Below are 23,510 nucleotides of genomic sequence, written 5' to 3'. Positions count from 1 at the left end.
GCACAGGTGAGGACTGGGAGTTTATTAATCAGTTGAGATTAATGTGAATGATAATGATAAATGGAAAAGTTACTGCTCAGCATGTAGGACTATACATGTGACTGATTACTCCTTTGAATTGGCTCAGACCTGCTGACTAATCAAACTAGTGGGTTGAGTAAAAATGTAAAATCAGAAGAATGGAATGAGCTGTCCAGCTAAAAAAATCTCATTTTATCCACACACATTAAAGAAAGCCAGTGAGTCTTCCACCTGGCCAAGTACATGAATTATGCATGAGGGGCAACCTTCTTCTACCCATAAGATACCCTATCCTCAATACTGCAAATGAACTTGTCTTTTTACTCTTCTACTCTTGTTTCCAACTTGCCATTCAAAATGCTTCCTGATTAGACGGAGAGAACCCTAACTGATGGTCCCAAAAGTCAGGGATGCAGGGAATCAGAAGAAATAAGGGAGACAGATGGGCAATTCACCAAGTTCTTTTTCTGGGCCTCAGTTTCCTCAGAAAGAAAAGTGGAAGGGGCAGCTAGGTGGTGCAGTAGATAGAGCACCAGCCCTGGATTCAGGAGGATCTGAGTTCAAATCCGGCCTCAGACACTTAACACTTACTAGCTGTGTGACCCTGGGGATGTCACTTAACCCCAATTGCTTCACCAAAAAAAAAGAAAAAGAAAAAGAAAGAAAGCTAGACTTCTCATCTGCGTTCTAGGCCTCCATTTGCAGCTACCCACAGGGCAAGCCTTACACACAGGCAGAAGGAACATTTCACTATACAATGGCATCGGTGGTGGAGAAAAGGCCCTCTACTCCAAAGTAACTTGTTTCTCAGGCATCACTGGATTAGTAAAGATTATTAATGTCCTTATAGACGTTCTTGTGGGGTAGGGAGGGAAAGACATAAAATAAACAAAATAAGCCTCCCTAATCCCTGCCAATCTTCCCTAGGGGATTCTGTATCCTCCACCAAACCTCCTACCCCTGTTTGGAAAGAAATTTGGATTAAAAAAACTGAATAAAACAATGCAGACACAGTGTTCATGCACTGGTATTTGACTTGCTCAAAAATATTTTCTACAAACTCTGGAATAGAAAGAGTTCTATGTAAATCTTTCAAGTTCAGCTCAGACAATGGACGCCCAGTAATCACGAAGTGCTGTCAACACCAGCATTCTCCTTGTCTTCCTATAGCACCTCATGGCTTCCAAAGCTCTTTCACGTACGTATATTCTCTCATTTATTCATCACAACAGCCTTGTAGGTTGGTAGGCCAGGTAGTATTTCCCCCCATCTATGGAGGAGTTAAGAGACTACATGGTGATGCAGAGAAAGCTGGCCTAGGAGTAGGAAGACCAAAGTTCAAACCCTACATCTTACAGACTATGGAACTCTGGGCAAGTCCCCAAACCTCTTAAGAGTCCCAGGAGACTCCTAAGTTTCAGAGAAGATGCTCACTGACTTTGGTACAGGGAACTGTTTACTAAGAGCTAGTTCTCTATGCTGCTGAAGTTACAGAGCCAGGCCATCTCAAGAAGGGGAAAACAAGAAACACAAGCAGTCTGGGGTTCAGAGGGGTCCCTTAACTTGCTCCAATTCTCACCCAATGAGGGAGGGGTAGAACTAAGAATGGAAGCCAGACTCTCTAGCTGCCACCCCAGGGCTCCTTGCACTGAGCCAGGCTGCCTCTTTCCTGAATGCCTGGCCCCTTGACAGCACGATACAACTTCCCAGAAGGCCTCGGAGCATGGCCTCTGCATCATTACAAATCAACATCCTTATAAAATAAATCTAACTATAAAAACTATATAAAGTAAATCTAACTAACTGTATACACAAAAAAGAGCTTCATCTGCAGATGAGATGGTAGCTGAAGAGCCGGAAAAAACTGACCAAGCTCTCAAAAGAGTAATAAATATTCTCCTGGAATACCATTATCAATAACCGAAAATGCATACCAGAAGGAATTCTTTAAATTACGAAGACAATCATACCATCTGCCCAGGAGACAATTGAGTAAACCTTTTTTTTTAGAGTCAGATCAGAATATGAACAGAATTTATGTAAGGAAGAATCATTAAGCACTAGGCCTCAGGACTTACAGATGGACAGACAAATGTGCAGAGTGTCAAATTTTTTGAAAATACCTCAACTTGGTTTGGGGAGGCTTTACAGAAACATAAACAGGAGACAAGGGCCCAAGTCTTCAGGGACTAGCAGAGTATTATTTATTCCTTAGGGCAGAGGAAACAGATTTGTTATTGGTAGTTTGGACTCACAGAGACCAGCACGGGTTACAAAGTACTCTGCACATGTCTTTATCTGTACTTCTCAACGACCCTTGCTTGAGGTATGTAAGTAAAATCCTACGATGCTCATTTTACAAAAGAAGAAACAGAGGCTCCACAAGATTAACACTTGTTGAAGCTAGTAAATGGCATCAGTGGGATTTGAACTTGGGCTTTTTGACTCCCTGTCCTAGGCTACTCTCCCTGGGCCAGATCCAGCCTATGGGCCTCAGTTCCACATGGATTCACATTTGTTGAATGATTTCATGCATTCTAAATCCAAATTCCTAACAATTATATCACTGGTCACAATAGAGTCAGGCAAAAGGCCATCAGATTTTTTTTTTTCAGTGGGAAATAATTACTGATATTATAGAAAAAAACCAAAAACCCACTCAATGCCAATAGCCCCTTGGGTAGCTAACATTATCTTGGTATGTGGAAGTCAGTGCATTCATTCAAAACTCTGAGCACCAAAGAAAGGAATTGTGGGGTTTCTACATATGCAGTCTGCCTTACAGTTCCCTTTGGCCCAATGACTGACAAAACCAGCCAGAGTCTGAAATTTGGTAACAGAGAAAACACGATAATGGTTCAAATTTCATTGTTATGACAGCATAAACACACTCACAGGTAATTATGATGGCACTAACTTTATGTTAGCCTGGGACGTCTCTTAATCTCTCTGAGATGCCCATTTCCCAGTGTGTAAAGAAGGGTAGACAATTTAAAAAATCCTTTCATGTTTAACATTCTGTGCTTTATAGAATGTCTATTTATTGAAATGGATTTAACATTCTAAGATTCTAATACACTGTTATATATCCATCTCCTGTTATTTCAAAGAGGTTACGATGCTTTATCCTCAAAATGGAAATTTTCCTACATCTTTTTTAGGGGGGAAAATGGCATTACAACCAAGTTTGAAAAGGACCCTCAGAAGTTGGTGGACTCCAAGGAAAGGGTCACATCTGAATGCTACTATGCCACCTCAGAGACTGACAATAATGCCACAAAACACCCACCTTAACAGTGCCGTCATCACTGCCGGTGCAGACTAGCTGGGGGCCCCTCCTGGCAGGGTAGCAGGAATTCACAAAGGAAGTGTGCCCCTTCAGCCTCTTAATTCTCTCTCCAGTCTCACTATCCCACACAGCAACAGTTTTATCTGTGGAAGCTGAGAAAAGCATGCTGAAGGGGAGAGTACAAGAGAGAGGGGGGAAAAAACAAAGAGAAAGGTTTAGGTTAAAAAAAAAAAGACACTATAATGATTTTATTCTATCCATTTGCCAGCCCTGTATAGCATGTACAATAAATTATAAAATATTTAAAATATAATAAACTGTTGGGTAGCAACTGGGCTGAAAAAGATCATGGGGAGGGTGAACTGACCCTAAGCTTAACAAGTCAACAATGTGACAAAGCAGGTTTAAAATCTAATGTCATTTGCTGGCTACAGGAAGAGCTGTAAAGTGTCTAGCAGTAGGGAAGCAATAATCTAGCTGTATTCTATCCTTAGATGTGAGGAGTATGTTCGGTTCTAGGTTCTATATTTCAGGAAGGACAATGACAATCTAACAAGCATCCAGAGGAGAAGCAGGTTGGGAAATGGATGATAAAGTGGAAAAGGCAGTGGCTCTGGAGGAAGAGGCCCTGGGTTCAAATTCTACTATTGATGCTTATACGTCTGCTACCTTGGGCAAGTTAATCACTCTTCTTCCTTGGGCTGGAGTCGCCTCAACTTGAAAAACAAGGGGGGACTGGACCAGATGGTCTCAGGGGACCCTCCTCATTCTATATCTACAGTCCTAATGATCCTTGAGATCATGGCTGAAGGTCTGGCGATATTTATTTTGAAGAAAACTTGGGAGGGATGAGATAGGTGGGCATGAGAGCAAAACTTCCAGAATTGTCATGTAGAAAAGGGACTAGATTTGCTCTTCTTGGCCTCTGAGGATAGAATTAGGAACAATGGGCAGAAACTGTAAGTGGGAGATTTCAGTTACACATAAAGAAAAACCTCCTAACCATAGGAGCCATCCAAAATCAGAATGGCCTCTTTGGGGGCTCCCCTTCCCTACTGTCCTTCAGGCAAAGACTGGATGAGCACTTGTTGGCGGATGACAACCCTGTAGAGAGGATTCTTGTTTAAGTACTTTGGATTAAATGGTTTCAGATGTCCCTTCCAAATGCTGGAAATTTGTGCCCCTAAAATGCTTTCTGGACTGAAATATTCACATGATTAGACCTGTGGTTTCCTTATTACAGGGATACCTTCCATGATTTCTCATCTTTGTCCTTCCATTATGCCTCCAGATAATTCATCCCAACATGCTACCTGCCTTCCAGTGGCTGTTTCAATGTCTGAGGGCAAGCAATAGTCTGTTCTATTGTTTCTCATTTTTGCTACATGACAGGTACCCCATGATATCTTTTATATAACTTCTATGTATATCATCATTGCCTTAGTACAAAATGCATCTTTCCACTGCGTTTTGGGTTGCTTGTCATTTTCATCCTTCTGAGATCATGACGGTTCCTTGATTCATATTCATATGATATTGCCAGGCTAGTGGTGCTAAAGAGATGAGCTTTTGTGGCAGAAAATAACTCGGAATCATTGAAAACACTGCATAATTTTCCAAATGCCATATCTTCCTAATCAATTTTGGTGACAAAACATTGTCCATCTGCATGTCACAATCTAAACAACATGACTGTGTTTCATTTACTTTGTTTCTGCAGACTATCTGGCTACACTAATCCCTGGTACAGTGGGAAAAGAGCCAGATTTGGAATGACAGAATGCAGGTTCAAGTTTTAATTCTATTTCTTACCTCTATGACCTCAGGCAAGTTAATTCCCCTCTGTGGGCCTCAGTTTTCACATCTGCAAAATGCAGGGGTTGGATGAATTCTCCAATATTCCTTTCAGCTCTAAATCATATGATCCTTTCACACTACTGGGAATTATGTTTTATAATGTTGCAGAGCTTGATACGATTAACACAATGTCTACTTTGAATAGGCTCACTGGGAGAACCTATTAAGAGGAAAATCTTTTGGACTCTATACAGGGTATTCTCCATCATCCTGGCAAATGCTTCAAATGAACATGCATCCTGTTCAACCGATGTCAATATTTGGTAGATCATTAAACAAAATCATTTTCAAATGGTCCTGTCATATAGCCATGTGATATTAAAATATGTGTGTGGAAGATTCCTTACAGAACCTTGAAGGTAGTTTTTTTTTTCTTCTATGTCAAATACTTTAACAGAAAAAAACCCAACAAGTTCTGTGACACTAAAACCCTCGATTTTCATGAAGGATTGTGTCTCTATGTGTAGATAACCACACTCACAGATCCTAAAAGCAAGAGAGAGCAGATACGTGAGTCAGGAGCTGATGTCTTCTCATTCGCTGTGTTAGGTGCAAGCACTGTTTGTGACCTTTTCTATTTCTGAAAACACTCCTTTGAGATACCCTGGAAAAACTCCTCCCTGAATGCCTTTCAAACTGCAGTGCCTGCAGCACACGGGGCTGTGCCTTTCTCTGGTCCTGACACTCCACAATGTCATCTTCTCAAATGCTTTCGCTACCTCTTCATACAGTGAATTAACTACAGGCACTGAATGAGGTGTCAGGAGTCTAAATGTGTCCACTCCGCCATGTTGGAAAGCGAAAAATTGTGAGAGCGAGAGAGCACGAGAGGGAGAGGGAAAGGGAGACTTGGAAAAACCATGGTAAATAAATTCCAGTGTGTGTCCCTCTTTTCCAGTTTTCTCTACAAATGCTCTTGGGAAGATCTGATAGCTGAAACCCTCTCCAAGGTTTTGTGATGTGACACGGTTCATAGTATTCTGTGATTCTTTTTCACAATCTCTTACAAAAAGCCTTTGGTCTTAGTCGCCTTTGGCTGTAAAGTTTGCTGGCAGCTAAGATGGTTTCTAGGTTCTTTATGCCTTTCCCTTGAAGCAACTTTTTATTATCAGTTAAACTTCTCTAAAAGGAGCAAGAGGCAGAGGCACAGTCTTGATTTTCTTTCATTCTCACTTTTCAAAAGGGGCTGTTTGTTTACACAGGGTGGGTTGGAGCCACTGTAACTGTAACAATGTCTTCTCTTGATTTGATTTCTTCTTATGTGATATTTATTTTAACCATTCCTCCAATCAGTTGATGATCTAAGTGGACACCAATAACAGTAAATAATGAAGTTTATAGCCAGTTGTTTCCTGTCTACTAAAATACAATCCATTTTATTTAACAATATTATTCAGCACTTGCCATATTCAGCACTTTACTTGTTCTCAAATAAAGCAGACAATGTCTACTTTTAGACTAAGACTCTAGCTACTCGAATTCTTTGATCCGAAGCCATCTTTCCAACAAAGTTTATACCATCTACCTCTGTGCCTACAACTTAAAGAGAAATTAAATTAAGAACAAGACAAGCTCTTCCATATTATTACATCCTTTGCAAATGAGGTTGGAGTAAAATAAGATGCAATTATCTTCTGGTCTGTCTGCTTAAGTTCACAGTAAGCCAAATGAAATAACTGGTGTCCTATGAAGTGATGTTTCTTCTCAGCCTTGGGAATACAAAGACACCAGTTCTGATCAATCTTTAGCATATTATGCAAGAGAATCTGTAAGCCATGGTGGTCCCACTTGGCTGCACCTTCTTTATGTCTTCTAGTTTCATTTATAATGAGAGTGTCAATATGGATTTAGGTCAGCTAATTATGTTGTGTCAACTTGGGGATCAGTGGGCAGAGAAAGCAAAGTTAAAGTTTATAAAGAGCCTAAAAAGGATGTGTAGGGACCAATTTTTAATTAGGGAGTGTTAGCTAGGCGGCTCGCCACAATATTGGGGCAAGGAAGGAGACCGGCAGCCTCCCTCAAAACAGAGCAGGATTTATTTAACAAGAATGAACTTAAAAAAAAATGGAGAAAGGGAAATTATACAACCTAAACAACACCACTGCCCAGGAATCAGCTGAGAACACACAGCAGCGTCCTGTCGCCTTCCAGCTTCACGCTAGAATGGCAAAAAAAAAAAAAAACTCCCTTCTTCCCAGCAGACCCCAGGCTGACCACACACAGCCCTTAGCCAATTGGCTGGCTGCTCTGACAGTCACATGACTGCCCTCACTAGGCTTCCAATCATTATAATTTTGCCAGGCCCATGTAGGCGTCGTTGTCGAGTGGTAATGACGTGAGGTGCCAGTGCCATGGCGACAGCTACAACCAGTGGGTGGAGCACCATGTCGTTTGCGGAGCCCCAGAGGCCAGTGTGCACACCGAGGTTTTTTTAAAAAATTCTAGCCAAAAGATGGGGTCATAAAAACCTCAAATAACAATCAATTCTTTACAGATATGATTCTTAATGTCCTCTCAACTGCCTTCTGCCAATCAGATATGGAAGGGGGCTGCATAGTACAAGTCCATTTTAAATTTTTGTTTCACGGACACCTATCAGCCAAAAAAGAATAAATCTATCAACATGTGGCCAATAGTCTACGGAGGAGCATCTACATTAATTAGGCTGATCCCTAGAGCCCAGGCAGATGGCCTAGAGTCAGTTTCATGCTGAGACCTTTCCAGCTGGAGAGAACCTGAAAGAGTTTATACTCCACTAGCACATCCCTCAAGGCCCCAGAATACCCTGCACATTGAGACAGGGCACAGGAGAAGAACTTTTATGAGATTTAAGTATCAGTAGGAAAAATAACGGCAGAGAGGCTAAGTAAGTGACCCAGCCTACCCTGAAGCTTAAAAAGGATCTAGAAGGTTAAAAACAGGTATACATGTTCTCATATTGCAGCTCCCTGATTGGGTAACTGGGGTGACATCATTAAAGCTGTGTTCCACAGAGGGTCATTTCATGTTGTAACTTATTTTGATCTCAAAGACAACATGGTGATAAACAAGAAAGCAATGGCTTTGGACAGTAGGGTCTCTGTATATTAGAGGCTCGTGATGAGCTAACAAGAAGCCATGAGATAAGCAATCATTCTTATAACACGGCTACTCACCTCCCATCTGTGTTATAATGCAGCTCCATGACTGCCCCACTGTGTCCTTTCAGGGTGGCATAGTTATCACAATCACCATACACATTCCACAACACTGTGAAGTAAACAGAGGGTGTTTGCAAACCAAAAAGCAGCCGCCACCCCCCATAAAGTGGTTATGGATGCCTTCATTAACATCACCCAGATAATTCCTCTCTCCATTTCCCTGCTTCTTCTGTGTTTGTCCTCTCCACTCATCATCACATCTAACTTCTCTCCTCACTACACAAGATATTCTTTATCCACAAAAACTCCCTTCAAAGCAAAATTACATTTTTAAAAAAGAAAACAGTGCATCATTCAGCAATTTTATAGCTCTTCTTTTCCAAAATATAAGTTGCCTTTGAGGTTTTAAGCATATATACAGCACTGCATCTGAAGGAAAAGAATAGCTTGATTAGTTCTAGTCACACACTCCTCCCAAGTAACTGAGATGCAGAAGGGAAGGAGGCACACAAACTGCTCAGTCAACCAGTCAGCATTTTTAAGGGCCTACTGTGTGCCAAGCACTGCGATAAGCATGGAGAATACAAAATAGGCAAAAGACAGTCATTACCCTTGTTAAGGGCTAAAATTCTAGCTAGTCTGTCTAAAATATCTAATGAGTGGTTGCCAATAAATTATAAGCTTTAGCAAGAGTTAGGCTTTTAAGCATTTATTAAGGAGAATAAGAATTTGGTAAAGAGAGAGAGAAAGACCTAGATTCCTATCTATTAAAGGGAGAGCACATTTCTAGCTCCCTTCTCCGCCAGCGTCCAAAGGAAAGAGAGCGAGACTGAGCGCCAGTCTCTTCCTTCCTCCTCCCACTAGCCCGCGTCACTTCCTGACGCCAAAGAAAAGACTCCTGGTCTTGCCCTCAAAGACCTTCGCTTCATGGGCGGAACTCTTCTACAGTAAGTCTCCAGCAGGTGGTGTCATTCCAATCGTTACACCCTCAAGGGGCTTCCAATATACATCGGGCCAACAAATACATACAAAGCAGGCTATATACAGGATAAACAGAAGATAATTAACAGGAGGAAAACACCAGGGAAGGCTTCCTGTAGAAAGTGGAATTTTAGCTGGGACTCAAAATTAAGCCAGAAAGGTCAGTAGTCAGAGTGAAGGAGGCGGGGTTCCAGGCATGGGGAACAGCCAGAGAAAATGCCTGGAGCTGAGAGATAGGGAGTGTCTTGTTCCTGGAACAGCCAGGAGGCCAGTGTCACTAGACCAAAGAATGCTTGTGGGGAAGCAGGGTGTAAGAAGACTGGAAAGGTAGAAGGCTAGGTTGGGAAGGGCTCTGAAAGTTAAAGAGGGCTTTTTGTGTTTGCTCCTGAAGGCAATAAGAAGCCAATGGCATTTACTGAGGATTGGGGTGGGGAAAGTTGTCACGACGGGACTTGCCTTTTACAGTAACAGGGAAGGGGGCAGGGGGGACTTTAGATGGAAAGCTGATGAATTCTGTTTGGGGCATAGTGAGTTTAAGATGTCAACTGGCCATCCAGTTTGAGATGAAAGGCAGTTGGAGATACAAGACTATGAGCCAGCAGAGAGGTTGGGGCAGGATAAGCAGATATGACAATCATCAGCATAATTAAATCCATGAGAGCTGATGGGATCACCATGTGAAGTAGTATAGAAGGTGAAGAGAAGAGGGACCTGCCCAGGAACCCCATGGGACACCTATGGCTCAAGGGCATAATCCAGAAGAGGATCCAGCAAAGAAGGCAGAGCAGAAGGGGGGAGTTAGGTAGGAAAAGCAGGGCAGAGTAGAAAAAACCTGGGAAGAAGAGAGAATCAAGGCCATCAGATTTGACAACTAAGATCACTTTGGAGAGAACAGTTTTGGTGGAATGATAAGGTCAGGAGCCGGACTGTAAGGGGTTAAGAGAGTAAGAGGAGAGAAAATGGAAGCACTTCTTTTAGAAGGCCTTTTCAAGGAGCTCTGCTACAAAGGGAAGAAGAGATATTGGGTGATAGTTAACAGGGATGGAAGGGTCAAGTGAGGGTTTTGTGGGAGGGAGACAAGGGCATGTTTGTGGATAGTAGGGAATGAGCCAGTAGACAGGGAGAGATTGAAAAGAAGTGAAAAAATGGAGATGACAGAGGGGACAATCTGCTGGAGGAGACAGGATGGAATGAGATCCTTTGAGAGAGTAGAGGGGTTAGCCTTCGTAAGAAATAAAGCTACCGGGCAGCTAGATGGCGCAGTGGATAGAGCACTGGCCCTGGAGTCAGGAGTACCTGAGTTCAAATCCGGCCTCAGACACTTGACACTTACTAGCTGTGTGACCCTGGGCAAGTCACTTGACCCCAACTGCCTCACAAAAAAAAAAAAAAAAGAAATAAAGCTACCTGATCATGTGAGACATGGGTGAAAGAGGAGAGAATGGCAGAAGGCACCTTTCTTTTGATTACATATTGTTTTCTCTCACTCCTCTTAATAAAAGATAAGCTGGAAATAAAATTCTAGTACACTTCCTTTCCAGCTTAACCAGGTATCTTATGAAAAAGATCTGGAGATCTCAGTGCACTGCCAGGCTCAAGCCAAGTCCCGAGTATGACATGTCAGTCCAAAAAAGCTTATGTTGCCCTAGGATGCCCAAAGAGGCACTGTACCCATAATAAGGAGATAAGGTCATAATACCCTGCTCTGGTCAGAGCACACGTGAGAGGCTCAGTTTGGGTACCACACATATGGGTTAAGCTCTAGAATACATTCAGAAGAGCCCATCTCAAAAAGGTCAGGTTAAAGAACCGGAGATACCAAGTTTAGAGAAGTGCCTCAGGTAACACGTGAAAAAGGAACAAACCACGTTCTGCTTGGCCTGGAGGGAAGGCTTTGGCTCAGTGGGTATTAGAGACAGTAAATCAATAATTCCTTAATAAGAGCTGAATCTAAGCACAGCGCCTCTAACATCCCAGTAGCCATTCCATTTCCCCTTCACTCTTCTCTTCCATAGCAGCTGAAATTCATACCATTGCTCCTCAGTAATCTCACCTTCTCACATATCGAGTCATTTCTGTGAGAAATTACTTGGAATATATTTAGGTTAGGGTTGAAATTCGACAGCTTGTATGTCTCCTAAAGAGGCAGGCCATAGAGAGAATGGTTACCAGCATGTGCTTTCATAACTGCACCCTTGGATAAAGATGGAGTTGGCAGCCAGTCTGGGTTAGATTTTGGGGGCCTGTAAAGTAATACCCTAGTCTTTCTTCCTCCAGCTTCAAAGATCAGCAATCCACCCCTCCTCCCTCCTGCCCCCTTCTCCTTTCTCCCCCTCCCTCTCTCCCTCTCCCTCCCCCCCCCCCCACATATTCTTGGAATCTTCAAGGTATTTTCAAGACATTAGCTGCTTAAGGGTGAAGTATTAAAGAAGATACACAATGTCTTACAGATGAGCCGGTCAAATCCTGCAGATGCTAAGGTGGATCCATTGGGATGGAACTTGCTACAGTACACTTCCCCTTCATGTCCCGACAGCAGCATGATAGGAGCCTGAAGGGAGGAACACCTTGGAGGACCCTAAACACACAAGAGAAAGACAAGTTGGCTGCCATATGCATGGATTTAAGGAGAAAACAAGTGTTTGTTTTTAGGGAGAAGGGGAAGAAGGGACAGATCAAGAAAAAAGGATACAAAAAAAGCACTTTTTTTTTCTTTTTAGAGATCAAATAGATAAAAACCAAATGCTTTTTCTCCAAATTAACAGAGAGCTAAATCACAACTAACTCTGAGTATCAAAACTATCATCTTTCTTACTTTATTTCCAGTCTTGTCTCCTGGAAAACAGTGAGTCAATCAGTAAGAACTTAGTAAATGTGAAGAACACAAAGAAAGGCAAAAAATCAAGGAGTTTCTGGCCTAATGGGTGAAATGCCATGCAAATTACTTTCTACATACAGGACCAAAGGGAGTGAAGATAGTAGCAGTGGGAGGGTAGAGGGGATGCAAAGGTCTCTTGCAGAAGGTGGGGTCTGGGCTGAGTCTTTTTTTTTTTTTTAAGTGCACAATTGGGGTTAAGTGACTTGCCCAGGGTCACACAGCTAGTAAGTGTTAAGTGTCTGAGGCCATATTTAAACTCAGGTACTCCTGACTCCAGGGCCGGTGCCCCTGGGCTGAGTCACTCTTTACTCACCACAGAGTAAAGTGTGAGACTGGGGAGACAAAAAGGGGGGTAGGTTATGAAGGGCTTTAAATGCTAAACAGAGAGGGAGAGAGGGAGGAGAGCGAGAGAGGGGGGGAGAGAGAGAGAAAGAGAGACAGAACAGACTCTACCACTAACTCAATTTAAATAATCTGTTAAATGCAGAGTAACATCAGTCCTGGCGACCCCATAGAGTTGCTGTGCCAATAAAATGATATAAAATGTCAAATTGTTTTGAAAAGTTTGGCTACAGTAACTTATTCAACTGCTTGCTAATTCAATTCATCATGTTATTTATTGAGTTTCTATCATGGGTGAGGTGTATGCTAGGGGCTAGGGATATACAGACAAAAATGAAACCTGGGACTTACATTTTCCTGGAGATAGGGACATACAACAAGTGCACAGATAAGTTAATTCAATATAAAATGGGGGGTGGGGAGCATTAACAGCTGGGGGTGATGGGATCCTGGGGAAGACTTCATGGCAGATACATTCAAGATGAAGGAAAATATAGATTATGAAAGAGAGAAACAAGGAAGGTGTACACCCTAGGAATGAAGGGTTGACAGAAGCAGGAGGCAGAACAGGGAGCATGCTGGAATACAACATACTCAAAGTGGCAGAATAACAATAGTCACTTATATTTATAGATCATACCTCACCTATATCATCTCACCTGACCCGCACAATATCCTTGTAAAGAAAGTACTAGAAGGGGCAGCTAGGTGGTGCAGTGGGTAGAGCACCAGCCCTGGATTCAGGAGGACCTGAGTTCAAATCTGGCCTCAGACACTTGATACTTACTAGCTGTGTGACCCCAGGCAAGTCACTTAACCCCAATTGCCTCACCCAAAAAACAAAACAAAACAAAAAAGAAAGTACTAGAGCTATTATCCCCATTTTTTTTTTTAGGTGAGAAAACTGAGGGCCAGAGAGAGGTTCAGTGACTTGCCCATAGCCCCAGAGCTCACAAGAGAGTAGGACTGGGATTTCCCCTCCCATCTCAGCTGGCTTTAGTCCAGCACACTTTTCATCATACCACACTACCTTTAGTTAGTTAATAAGGTAAACTATGACAGGACAGGCTGGTGAGCTCCCTACAGAGAAGCAATGGAGAAGACATGTAGAATGCTACACTTTAAAGGGAAGACATAGGTGATATGCCAATCTATTTTCTGAAATTATTTTTTTTTTTTATTAAATGAGAGTACTATGGGAGGGAGGGTAGATTATTAGGAAGAGACAGTTGTTTTTTAAAAGGTATCGTTAAAACTTTTTTTTTTCATTAAGGGCAATGGGAATCATATTGTGGAGGATTGTGTTTGAATTTTATTCATGAGGCAATAGGGAGCCACTGAGGAGTTTTGTGCAAGGGAGTGACATGGTCAGAAATATACCTTAGGAGGATTTGAGCAGCTGTATGGAGAATGGGTTGGGATGGGAAAAGCACAGAAGCAAGTTAGAAGGCTGTTATAATAGCCTATATAACACCAAAGTGACAAAGACCTGAAAGAGGATGCTGACTACAAAAAAGAGAATGCACAGATGTGAAAGATATTGTGGGGGGCGGCTAGGTGGCACAGTGGATAAAGCACTGGCCCTGGAGTCAGGAGGACCTGAGTTCAAATCCAGCCTCAGACACTTGACACTTACTAGCTGTGTGACCCTGGGCAAGTCACTTAACCCCAATTGCCTCACTAAAAAAAGAAAGAAAAAGAAAGATATTGTGGAAGACTTAGCTGTGATAGGACTCAGCAACTGAATGATATAAGGGAAAAGGAGAAGTCAAGGATCACTCCAAGATTATTAACCTAGATGATTAGGAGGAATCAAAAAATGGGAAATTGTGAGGAGGGGGTGTATTTAATAGACAATTTAATTTGGGGAACACTGAATTTGAGATACTAATAGGACATTAAGGCATCTGGCAGACACCTGCTGAGGACTCAATGAGAGATTAGGGTTAAGTATACAGATGTGAAAGTCACCTGCATGGAAATGATAATTGAATCGATGTTGGTGGATAAGATCACTAAAAGAATGATAGTCTAGCAAGAAGAAGGTCAAAGACTGAGCTCTGGGAACACCAAAATTTAAGGGAGAGCATATTGATGAAGCAGCAAAAAAAGATGGCGAAGGCACGGAGGGGATTATATTCCCACTAGAAAAGAAGCATGGTCCAATGGAGAGAATACTAGACTTGTAGCCAGGAAGATGGAAGTTCAACCCTCCACTTCTGCCACTTACTAACTCTATGGGCCATGCCGCTTAACTTCTCTGAGTGTCAGTTTACTCTTTATTCATAATCTTATGGCACTGCACAAAAGTGAGCTTTATTATTGCCCATAGAGATGAAGCCATATTCTTGAAGTATTAAAAGGGTACCTATGAGGGGCAGCTAGGTGGCGCAGTGGATAAAGCACTAGCCCCAGATTCAGGAAGACCTGAGTTCAAATCCGGCCTCAGACACTTACTACCTGTGTGACCCTGGGCAAGTCACTTAACCCTCATTGCCCCACCAAAAAATAAATAAATTAATAACAGGTATCTGTGATACAATCGTAACATTACTGATTGAAAATAGTCTCATATATTCCACTACCAAGAAATCAATCGATAAGCATTAAGTATCTATCTTGTGACTATGTTTTATTATAGCTGAAATTAAAAAGTTTAGATAAAAGGCAACTCACATTTATATAGCACTTGGTTGCAAAGCTCTTTCCCCACAGTAACTCTATGAAGTAGGGAAATGACATTATTATCCTCATTTGATAGACAAGGAAACTGAGGCTCAGAGCTGAAGTGATTTGCCCGAGGCCATATAGCTAGTAACAGGCCACAACTTGAAGCCAGCCTCTCACTGGACATCCCTCACTTACTCTCAAGATCTCACAATCTACTAGAGTGACAAAATAACAATATAGAACACTGGGATATAGAACATTACGTGACAAATACAATGGAGTGTAAATAAGCTTATCTGAGGTGTAAAGAAATAGAATATTAATAAGCAGGGAGCTCACCTGGGCTGGTTTATTAAGGGGAAAGACCCCTGGAACTGGAATTAGGAGACATGGGTCCAAACTGCATCTCTGCTACTTAGGAATGACCTAATCTGTAAACTGAGGAGGTGGCCTGGGCCATAGCTCAGGTCCCTCCTGGTTTTAAATCATCTGCTCCTAAGTTAAAAGGGCTGTGCAAACATCAGGCATCCAGGACAGTTCTTGTCTCCTTTTGTCATAATGAAGCCAAGACCAAAGACTCCTTCATACTTCATATTATCTCAAAGAAGTCAATTAATTCCACACTCTGGGCCTTAGCTTGTCCCTTGAAAAATTAGAGGCTTGGACCAGATAGTGTCTAAGGTCCTTTTAACTGCTAAAACTTAGGATCATAAGATCTTATCAAGTGCCTACTAGGTGCTAGACACTGTGCTAATAGAAGAGGATCCAAAGATAAAAGATAATCCCTACTCTTAAGGAAATCCCAGTCTACTGCGGAAGACCACATGCAAAGAACCATGTAAAAACAAGCTATGTAAAGGATAAATAGGAAGTAATCAAGAGAGGGAAAACCTAGAATTATGGGAGATTGAGAAAGGCCTCCTGTAGAAGGTAGGATTTTAGCTAAGACTTACAGCCCAAGAAGTAGAGATTAGGTGGGAGAGCATTTCAGGCATGGCGGGGACAGGCGGTAAAAGTGCCCAAAGTCAGGAGACAGAGGGTCTTGTTTGAGGAAGGGTCAGGAGGCCAGTGTCACTGGAGGGCTGTATAAAACATAAGAAAACTAAAAAGGGGATGGAGGGCCCTGGGAGGGAGGAGTGGAAGTTATGAAAGGCTTTGAATTCGAAACCGGATTTTATTTCATCCTGGAGATGATAGGTTGACTGAATGGGGGTGTTATGGTCAGACCTGCACTTCAGGAAGATCACTCAGACAGCTGAGCTGAGGATGGACTGGAGTCTGGAGAGATAGCAAGATCAACCAGTGGATTATTGCAATAGTCTAGCCTTGAGATGATAAGACCTGTATGTTAGTAATATCAGAGGAGAGAAAGGGGTATATGTGAGAGATGTTATAAGAGACCGGACAGTTGGAGATGCAAGACTAGAGCTCAGCAGAGGTTCGGACAGACAAGGCAGATTTGAGAATTGTTAGCAAAGAGATGATAAATAAATCCACGAAAGCTAATGAGATCACCAAGTGAAGAGGGAGAAGTGAAGAAGGCCCAAGATAAAATCCTTGGGTACACTCCCAAGACCGGAAAGAGAATCCAGGAAAGGAGACAAGAAAGGAGCAGTCAGAAGGTAGGAGGATAAGTCGGAATGGAGGTAAAGGACAAGTAGGAGAGAGTGCTGTTCCAAAAACCAAGAGAGAAAAGAGCACGAAGGAGAAGAAGGCAATCAACAGTGTCAAAGCCTGAAGAGAGGTCAAGAAGGATGAGGACTGAAAAAAAGCCATTGGATTTGTCAGCTGAAAGATCATTAGTAACTTTGAAGAGGTCTCACTTGAATGATGAGCTCTGAAAACAGACTAGAGAGTTAAGAAAGTGAGAGGAAAGAAGTGGAGAAACCTATTATATATAAGCAGCCTTTTCAAAGAGTTTAGCCACAAAAAGGAGAAAAGATAGAGGAAAAATAGCTATAAGAGATAAATGGATCAAGTGAAGGTTCTTTGAAGATGGGAGAGCATGTTTGCAGGCAGCAAGGAAACAGCCAATAGAAAGGAAGAGGTTGAAGACAGGTGAGAGATAAGTGAGGGGGGATGACAGAATGAGAGATCACTGGGAGAAGACAGGATAGAATGGAATCACAGGTGCAGGTGGAAGGGGTTAGCTTTGGCAAGGAAAAAGGCCACTTCACCATGTGATACCGGGCAGACGACATATGAGTGATATGAAATGAGATGGGGAAAAGAGAGCTCACAGGGAACACTCTCATTTTTTTTCCTGCAAAATATGAAGCTACGTTCTTAGCTGAGAGAAGTGGGGAAAGGAAGGGAGGGATGAAAAGGTTTGGAAGAGCCACCATGGAGATAGGATAGTGAGTCAATTAGAGAGGTGTAAAAGGATCGTCTTGCAGCACTGAAGGCCAATTGAGGTGAGCAGGATTCTGTGATTTTCTCCAGCAGCAAGTGAGGAAGTGCCAACGGATGCTTTCAAATACTGAATGGGCTATTACACAGAAAAGATTTTTCTGCTTGTTCCTCCCCACCCCCAACTAGAATCGATTGGAAAGATGTACAGATTTCGTCTCAAGAGAACAATATATCCAATCTTGGAGAACTAAGCGTTTGAGAATGGGCACCACTGGAGGAGTGAGATCTCCCTCGGGGTAAATGTGTGTCTCCCTGATGGTCACTTGTCAGCACCTAGGCGTCTACGACCTCTTTGGACCTCAGGTTCACTATATGTAAAGTGAGGGTGCAGGCTTGGAAAAGGTCTAAGGTCACTTTCAGCTCTGACAGCCTCAGTTTCCCTCTCTTTAAGGTTGAGGGGGCTGGGCTCTGAAGGTCTGAGGTTCCTTCTAGTTCTGACAGAGGAAGAGGAAGGAATGGAGGGGGATCAGGAGGAAAATGAAGAGGAGAGGAAGGGGAGAAAAAGAAGGGGCGGAGCAGGGGGTCGGGGGGGGGGGAGGGAGGAAGAGAAGACGAGACCTGACAGGACTCAATGGGACGGGGCCGGCAGGGGGGCCGCTCGCTAGGTCACTTACCGCTTGTAGCAGGGCTCCCGGCGGCGGCTGCTGCCCCGCGGCAGGCCCGGCCCCGGCCCCCGGTCCCGCTGCTCCCAACAACAGTTCATGCCGGGGCCGTTTGAGGGGAACGAGCGGCAGCTCCGGACCCTTCCGCTTGTGTTGCTCGATCATGGCTGCCTCAAGCCTGCCGCGCCGCTCAGTCCACAGGCCGCGCCGGGGTCCACCGCCTGGCTCCCATTGGCTAAGGTTGTCCCCTCCCACCCGGGAACTTCCGTCCGAGGCTGGACCAATCAATTTCCTGCGTGTGCTCCAGAGCAAGGGGAGAGTAATTAATTCCTTCTCACCTCTTCTTATTGGACAGAGGCGCCGGCCTTCCACAGAAAATATCGGATTGTAATTGGTTGTTTTTTGTGGGGGCGGGGCACCAATAAACTTCCTGTGAAGACTACTTTTGTTAACTTTTCCTTGCTTCTTCTTATTGGGTAAAAAGTCCGGCTGTCACCGCGATAATCAGTCTGCGATTGGTCGTTGCGTCCGGATGGAGGTCTTCCTGGGCGCGCGGTGCCTGATGGGCGGTGGCTAACGGATTGGTTGTGGGGAACGGCGGCGTGGGATTGGCTGTTCTCCGAGCGCTTCATGGCTGCGTCCTCTTAGATCCTGTACCCAGCGGGCTTCTGAGTGGGTGAGTGAGTGTGGAGGACTGTCTGGGGGACTTCCCGGGGCTGTGGGAGGGTGGCGCGGGCGGGGATCCCGAGCCCTGGACTGTGTTTACCTCCCCGGCCCGGGCTGACTTGCCTTCTTCCCAGCCCTGGGAGACTTGTGACCCTCTCCGTTGGCCAAGGGATCAATCAGTCAGTCAACAACCATTTATTAAGCGCTGCTGTGTGTCGCGCTCTGAGAATTCGAGTTCTTGTCAGTGATGAGCTTCCATTCTCTGTGGACCTGCAGCCAAGAGTCCTGGGTTCAGATCTCGCTCTCCTGTGTTGCAATGACTCCTCAGTTGGTCTCCCTGCCCTCAGACCCTCCCCTCTCTCCAGTCCATCCTCCACCAAAATGCAAAAGTGACATTCCCAAAACACAGGTGTCACCTCTTAAAATAATCGTTTGAGGGCAGCTAGGTGGCGCAGTGGGTAAAGCACCGGCCCTGGATTCAGAAGGATCTGAGTTCAAGTCCGGCCTCAGACACTTGACACTTACTAGCTATGTGACCTTGGGCAAGTCACTTAACCCTCACTGCCCTGCCCAAAAAAAAAAATCGTCTGAGACTTGCCTCTCAGACTTCCGAACCCTGCCCTGCACCCCTTTGACAGTTAGTCCGTGAAGCCCGTGGACTCCTCAGAATCAGCTTTTTAAATGCACAAAATAAAATATATAAAATTGCAAAGGAAGAAAAGAAGCACGTGTTAAGCGCCAGGCACTCTGCTAAGCAATTTACAAGCATTATTTCGTTTGATCTTAACAACCTGCAAGGGAGGTGCTGTTATTTTGCAGTTGAGGAAACTGAGATAGACCGAGGTCAAGTGACTTTCCCAGAGTCATACAGCTAATAAGTGTCTGAGGCAGGATTGAAGTCAGGCCTTCCTGACTTTTTCACTGAACTAGTCTTTTCCCCTAAACCTCCCTCCACTAACACACTGTCCATGTTACTGTAGAGGACAACACCCATCCTCCTAGTGCCTAGGAATCATCCTGAACTTCTCACTACCTCCCCCCAGCCCCCAAATCAAAGCTGTTGTCCTGCTGATCTCATCTCTGCCACATCTCTGAAATACACCCCCTTCTCTCTGACACCACCCGGGTGCAGGCCCTCATCACTTCACATCTGGGCTATTGCACTAGCTGCTGAGGGGTCAGCCTGCCTCAGATCTCAGCCCACTCCAATCCATCCCTCCGTCCAGCTGTGCCAAAGCACAGGTCCTACCAAGTCATTCCCTGCTTGGGGACTCCACTGGCTCCCTGTCACTTTCAGCAACACATATTCTTTGGTATTCAAAGCCCTTCATGCCCAATCTCCCTCCACCCCACTCCTTGACTTTCCAGTCTTTTTTACACATTACACACCCCACCCCCTCTGTCCAGTGACACTGGACTCTTTGCTGTTCCTCCAACAACGGATTCCATCTCCACTCCACACATTTTCACTGGCTTGTCCCCAATGCCTGGAACACTCTCCCATCCCATCTCAGCCTCCTGGCTTCCTTCAAGTCTGAGCTAAAACCCTCTCTTCTACAGAAAGCCTTTCTTATTCTCTCTCACATCTAGCATCTTCAGGCTCTTGATTATTTTCTATTTATCCTGTATACATCTCACTTGTATATAGTTGTTTGCATGTTGTCTCTCCCTCTGGCCTGTGAATTCCTCAAGGACAGGAATTTTTTTTTTTTTGCCTTTATTTCTATCTCTATTACTTAGCCCAGTGCCTGGCACAGAGTGGGCTCTCATTAAAAAGAAAGGAAATAGGGGGCAACTAGGTGGCACAGTGGATAAAGCACCAGCCCTGGAGTCAGGAGAACCTGAGTTCAAATCCGGCCTCAGACACTTAATACTTACTAGCTGTGTGACCCTGGGCAAGTCACTTAACCCCAATTGCATCACTTAAAAAAAAAAAAAGAAAGGAAACAGGGGCAGCTGGGTGGCACAGTGGATAGAGCACCGGCCCTGGATTCAGGAGGACCTGATATTTTTCATTGATTTCAATCCCAGGCCTGTCATTTCTTTTACATAGAGAACACAGCTCAACTGTAACTTAAAGTCCTAGGATTACTAATAATAGCTAGGGGCAGCTAGGTGGTGCATTGGATTAAGCACCCTCCCTGGATTTAGGAGGAACTGAGTTCAAATCCAGCCTCAGACACTCGACACTTACTAGCTGTGTGACCCTGGGCAAGTCACTTAACCCCAATTGCCTCACCAAATAATAATAATCATAATAATAGCATTTATATAGTACTTTAGAGTTCGCAAAGCACTTTCCAAACATTATCTCATTCAGTTCTCACAGCTACCATGGGAGTAGGTGCTATTATTATCCCGACTTTGTAGAATGAGGTCAAGTAGCTTGCTCAGGGTCACAGGGCTAGTCAGCTTCTGAGGCAGGATTTGAATTTCAGTCTTCCTGACTGAAGGCCCAGTTCTTGATCCCCTGGGCCACCTAGTCACCTGGGTTGTTTGGGGTACTGATAATATAAATGATTCTCCTATTGCCACACAGCCAGTATGTGTCTGTAGTAGAACCAGAACTCAGGTCTTCCTGCCCTTGAGATTAGCCTCTATATGGTTTGCCAGGGCCTTTTCTAGCTGATGTTTCTGCTTTATGACATCATGCTTTAAAGTCTGCAGGGGGCTTTCCAGACATTGTCTCATTTGAGCCTCACTACAAGGTAGGGACTATCGATAGTATTATACCGGCTTTACAGATGAAGAAACTGAGACACAGAGAGATGAAGTGACTTATCTGTAGGCATGGAACCCTAGTATAGATTTAGGGTTTGCCTTAAGAGGGGACTGATTACAAGCCCTTCATTTTACAGATGAAGAAAATTGAGTCCCAGAGAAGTCATGCAATATGTCAAAGATCGCACAGTCAGTACATGGCAGAGGTGGAATTTTAATCCAGTACCTTTGACTCCTGAGGCTTTTTTCCCCCAGTCTACCATGTAATCACATAGCTAATAAATATTCAAGGCAGAATTTGAAGTGATCCCACTCCAAGTTCAATGTTCTGCTCATTAAAGCTGTCTCTCATGGGAAAGTGCTTTTATCAAAATAACCCGTCATGTTTATGTGACACTTGTAAGATCAGTGTGTTTTTTTTCCAAGGCAGTGGGGGTTAAGTGACCTGCCCAGGGTCACACAGCTAGTAATTGTCAGGTGTCTGAGGCCAGATTTGAACTCAGGTCCTCCTGACTCCAGGGCCAGTGCTTTATCCACTGTGCCACCTAGCTGCCCTGGGGTCAGTGTTTTAGGTATTCACTTTAGAGGTGAGGAAACTGAGGCAGACAGAGGTGAAGTGACTTCCCCAAGGTCAGACAGCTATCAAGTGAGTACTTGAGGCAGTGAGACAGGCCTCCCAGTTCCATGACCAACATGTACCATGCTGCTGCTCTGCCTCTCAAATTGTAAAGAGCTGCACAAACTATAGAGTTATACAAGTGTAATTATTATTGCTCTGTTTCCCTCTGGTGACTCCTTGTAACCCTGGGTCTCTAACAGTGGCAACACAGCAAACGTTCTGACCTAACAAACTGGGGAGGCTTCAGATTTTCATCGAGAGCTCATTACCAGGAGGCTGGCCTCGAGGTGATGATCCTTTTAAGGGAGAACAATTCATCAAAGGTTGCTTGTTCACATAGTGGTTGTAATCTGCACCGATGGAGAGTGTGCAGGCATAGAGGAGATGCCACTTCTTAAAGTGTTGAAGCATTATTCTTCTGAGCCTGTTCCGTGCTCAGCCCTGTACAAGGTGGGAGTGGGGAGACCATTTATATAACACTGGGAGGTCTCCAAAAAGCACTTTATGTCCATTTTATTATTGGATCCTCACCTCAATCCTGTGGGGCAGATACAACCAGTTTTGTTGTCCTTATTTAACAAATGAGGATTCAAATCCAGCCTCAGACACTTAACACTTACTAGCTGTGTGACCCTGGACAAGTCACTTAACCCTCACTGCCCCTAAAAAAAACAAAAAAAAACAAATGAGGAAACTTTGGCTTGAGGTCAGTGGTCACCCAGCCAGCAAGTCTTCAAGATGGGATTCAGGGCCAGGTCTCTCTTTCCTACAGTACTCTTCCCCCTCCACCATGTGGATGTCTTCACCCTCAAGGAGTTCCTTTTCTAGTTAGGAAGACAAGAATTTCAGATGAGAAACAACTTGAAAATAATACAAAAGATAAAAATCGATTGCCAAATGGTGTTCAGAGAAGTTGCAGATAAAATAGGAAAGGATTAGAGAAAGATTTATGGAAGAGTTTAAACAAACCTTTCATCTATGGAGAGTTGGAAGGAAGCGGTGAGGTCCTCCTGACAGAGTGGTGACAGGTGCAGAATGAGACACATTTTTGGACACAGCAAATGTGTAGATTTGTTTTGCTTGACTTTGCTTATTCATTTCCAAAAAGTCTTTTGAAAAAGAAAGAAAATGGGAGGTTGTACCAGATCATGGGAATAGCCTGAACCAAGGTCAAAAGGGCATGGGCAATGTATGCGGGATGATACCTATTGGGCCTCTTGGGCCAGACTGGAGAGGGAGGGCCTTCACATCTGCCAAGCACTTACAAAGGACAGAAGAAAGAATTCTCTTCTAGAAAATTCTTCCAGAAGAG

General features: G+C 43.8%; 2 protein-coding genes across 6 annotated transcripts in view; one reads left to right on the top strand and one right to left on the bottom strand.

The window, feature by feature from the left end:
* The window catches only part of SNRNP40 (small nuclear ribonucleoprotein U5 subunit 40), a 46,594-nt gene extending 28,168 nt beyond the window's left edge, over positions 1-18,426 (bottom strand). The window contains exons 1-4 of the mRNA XM_043991139.1: positions 18,205-18,426; positions 11,737-11,866; positions 8,323-8,416; positions 3,311-3,476 (exon numbers count right to left, since the gene is read on the bottom strand). Coding sequence (XP_043847074.1) covers positions 3,311-3,476; positions 8,323-8,416; positions 11,737-11,866; positions 18,205-18,357 — 543 coding nt within the window. The 5' untranslated portion in view covers positions 18,358-18,426. The remainder of the gene's footprint in view (positions 1-3,310; positions 3,477-8,322; positions 8,417-11,736; positions 11,867-18,204) is intronic.
* A 317-nt stretch (positions 18,427-18,743) lies between these two features.
* ZCCHC17 (zinc finger CCHC-type containing 17) overlaps positions 18,744-23,510 on the top strand; it is a 49,508-nt gene continuing 44,741 nt past the window's right edge. For 4 of the 5 annotated variants that reach the window (XM_043999199.1, XM_043999197.1, XM_043999201.1 and 1 more), the window contains exon 1: positions 18,744-18,868. The gene's annotated coding sequence lies outside the window, so the exon portion shown is untranslated. The remainder of the gene's footprint in view (positions 18,869-23,510) is intronic. The other variant, XM_043999198.1, reaches the window with a different exon arrangement.

Source organism: Dromiciops gliroides, chromosome 3, assembly GCF_019393635.1.
Source record: "Dromiciops gliroides isolate mDroGli1 chromosome 3, mDroGli1.pri, whole genome shotgun sequence".
Lineage (NCBI taxonomy): Eukaryota > Metazoa > Chordata > Mammalia > Microbiotheria > Microbiotheriidae > Dromiciops > Dromiciops gliroides.
This window is presented reverse-complemented; position numbering and strand designations above follow the sequence as displayed.